General features: G+C 45.0%; 1 protein-coding gene across 1 annotated transcript in view; it reads left to right on the top strand. All coding sequences in view use genetic code 11, as the record gives it.

Moving 5' to 3' along the window:
* EGR_03319 (hypothetical protein) overlaps positions 1-2,664 on the top strand; it is a gene marked incomplete at both ends in the record, with an annotated part of 4,601 nt that extends 1,937 nt beyond the window's left edge. The window contains 3 exons of the mRNA XM_024492568.1: positions 515-597; positions 2,232-2,318; positions 2,461-2,664. Of these exons, the coding sequence (XP_024352969.1) occupies positions 515-597; positions 2,232-2,318; positions 2,461-2,664 (374 nt within the window). The remainder of the gene's footprint in view (positions 1-514; positions 598-2,231; positions 2,319-2,460) is intronic.
* Positions 2,665-3,078: the final 414 nt, after the last annotated feature.

The raw sequence follows: 3,078 nt of genomic DNA, 5'->3' as shown, positions 1-3,078 counted from the left end.
TCCTCCTCCTCCTCCTCCTCCTCCTCCTCCTCCTCCTCCTCCTCCTCCTCCTCCTCCTCCTCCTCCTCCTCCTCCTCCTCCTCCTCCTCCTCCTTCCTCTATTGTGAGGCTAATAAAGAGGGATCTGGGGCCACCTGCCTGGATATGGAGTAAGGCCCCAAGTCCAAGTCCATGAGACCACTGCAACTTCGAAGCTTTCATTATCTTTGAAGACCTTCCACCAGTTAAGAGTGCCTAGCTGGCTTGAGCCTGTGGATTGTCAACTTGAAAAGGTTTACACACTTAAATCCTGCATCGTTGATGCCCATCAAACCTTTAGGCCTTTTTTTTCGGTCTAAACCTTCTGGCGGCCTAGATCTGACATCCAGTTAAAGAAATTGGGGTTATTCGTCACTTATATTTGGCTCAGATAAGAAGAGCATTAAAAGTGCACAAAATTTATTATCTTGATGTGGTCAAAAACAACGCAGTTAAGTTGTTTTTTTTTCTTTTTAAATCTATACACGGTCTTCAGCTGCCTTAGTGTCGGTCGCCTGCTTGGCGCCTGGACGAGCCGCTCATTGCCTCCGTGTCAAACACCGGAGAAAGCTGCAACAAGTGAGAAGTCCACCATCCACTGGGAGAATGTTTCATTATATCGCTTCACCTCTGTAAAGAGTGGCCATGGATCAGTCTACCGATAGGGTGGATCCAGTATTTTAGACCCTTGTAGAACGTCGGCTGAACTTGATCTACGCGATCCGACCAATTGTGATTTACAAACCGGAATCAACCCAGTTTCAGGCTGGCTTAAACTTCTCGTGGTAGAAGGGAAGGCACGATAGTAAAAGAGTGCGTCTAGAACTTTGTATCAACCAAGAAGGTCGTGTGTTGCCTACGAACTTCCTCATCAAGAATTTGATACTACTCGAATGTGGGAGAAAAACCTCCTGCAGAAGCAATCGAGGCTTTTTAATCGGAAGTGAGTCCACATGCTTCGTCACGCAATCGCAGGCGTAAGGAGATCGGCGATTTAGGCGGTGGGAGGGAGGGATTCAGGGGAAGTCAGAGGGGAAAGGATACCGCTACATTTCTCCATGCATTTATCCCACTTTCTCGAGTTTTTCAATTTGTATTTTTAACAGACAGCTACGTAACAAAAGTGAGATAGAAAGGGGCTGGTGGCAAAGCACTTGGATGATTGATGAAGTTGGACCTTTTCTTATCAAAAAAAGAGGGCAGTGCAGCAACCCACCGTCATAACCGATCATCACCGCGGCTTGCTTACGGCGCACCGTTAATGGCCACGAACTAAGCAGAGGGTTAATATTTAGCTACTGGAGGGGAAGATCCAGCACCCTGTGACGCAAAGCTGACCCTCTCGTCTCCCCCTATCTTGCCAGTAAACAATCCTACACGAGGTAGACGGTGGACAGAGGGGCCATAAACGTGAGCCTGCTGTCCTCCAGTAACAAAATATGTTACAAAGGCTTTCTTTGGTGACCTTAGGGTTGCACTTCAGTGCATTGGTTAGCTCTGCTTGCAAAAAAACCTATCAACTTATTTCTTTTTAATCTGGGCTACTTTTTATTTACCTTGAGTATTAAAACTAAATCAGTACATTTTAGTTAACTTTAGTCGGGTCTTCAATTGTTATTGACCCTTGAGACGCTATAAGATAAGCGGTAGCAGAAATGGTATCAGGATGCTGGCCACTACTTCAGGAACAGGCAAGTTCAGATGATTAAATCGGAAAATGCAGAGATAGTGTTTAGTCCAACTGTCCCCATCAAAAGGGATGTTTGACATTTGACACGTGCCCGAAAACTCTCCATATTGCCCAAGAACCACAAAAAAGACTATTTTTCCTTTATTCAAAAAGATCCTAATGCCCAGCTCTTAGCCATCCCTCTCCTATCCGCCCATTGCTATGATGTCCTTTGGCTAGCTCTTTCCCCTCACCCGATTGGCTACTTTAAGGGTAGTCGTCTCGATAACCTTGAGGTGAACCAATCACAACGTGGCAAGTTAATTGAATTGAACGTGCGGTTTGCCTGAGCTGTGATTTGCGCAACAAAGACGGAAATTTTCAAATTGAATCACTTTAGCTTTGTAGCGCTGCTTGAAGGTGGAATATGCACTGACAAGGTCATAGGCTAGTTGACTGTCTCCAAAATGGTGTGGCTGCAAATGGTCACTGCGTGCGCCCTTTTTGACTCTAAATACGAGCAAAGATAAAGAAACATTTTCAGCCACTTTTGGCTCTGACAGCCTCAGAAGTTCTTAAGTGCTACAGAGACTGTCAAGTTTCAAGTGATGACATGGCAATCATGTATCGGGTGAGTGGAAAGGATGAGGGTGAGAATGCAGTGGCATTTCTCACCCTTGAGCCTCAACTAAGGCATCAATAGTGGCATAATTCTTCAGGAAGTCTTTTCATCTAAATTATTTACGTAATTTACTCTCTGAGGTGTTTTGCAGGAGGCTCTCGAGGCTGTGGAACCACACCAAGGTAGGTCCGTTAAGCAGACCACTTCAACTGACGACGCCTATGAAGTTTATCCGACGCTTTCTAATGCGAAATCGCCATTTAAGGTGATGAGGGGAACTGGTGCATGCCTACGTTTTCTCATGTACGCGGATAAACAAAGTGGCATGCATGTGACAGGTCACTATAAGTCATAGCAGCCAGTTTCGCCGAAGGCCGCACGAACCGCCTTGGTTGCATGATACACGTTGCATGATGGCAACAGGCCTGTGGTACTGCGTAGTGAAACCTCGCTTACACACATGTGTGTTGCACCGATTTTTTCTCATCCAAGCCAATTATCAGAATGAAGCTACTGTGAGTTGGTCGCTAAGCCATTGTTAGTAGTATAGTACAGGGGCATATTTTAAGTTAGAAAATCCAGTTGATCGGATGATATTCTCGTTGATTTTGCCATCTATTTTCCAATCTGAATGACCTGCATTAACTTGCTGATGACTGAAACCTCATCCTTGCTTACCCCACAACAAATTTGTTGTTTTGGTCAAGGTAGGAAAAGCTGTTTCATGTTTGACTAAGGAAAATAAATGCACACATTCATTTGTCACTTT

This window comes from Echinococcus granulosus (genome assembly GCF_000524195.1).
Source record: "Echinococcus granulosus chromosome Unknown EG_S00017, whole genome shotgun sequence".
NCBI lineage: Eukaryota > Metazoa > Platyhelminthes > Cestoda > Cyclophyllidea > Taeniidae > Echinococcus > Echinococcus granulosus.
Note: the sequence above shows the minus strand (reverse complement) of the source record. Positions and strands in the feature narration are given on the sequence as shown.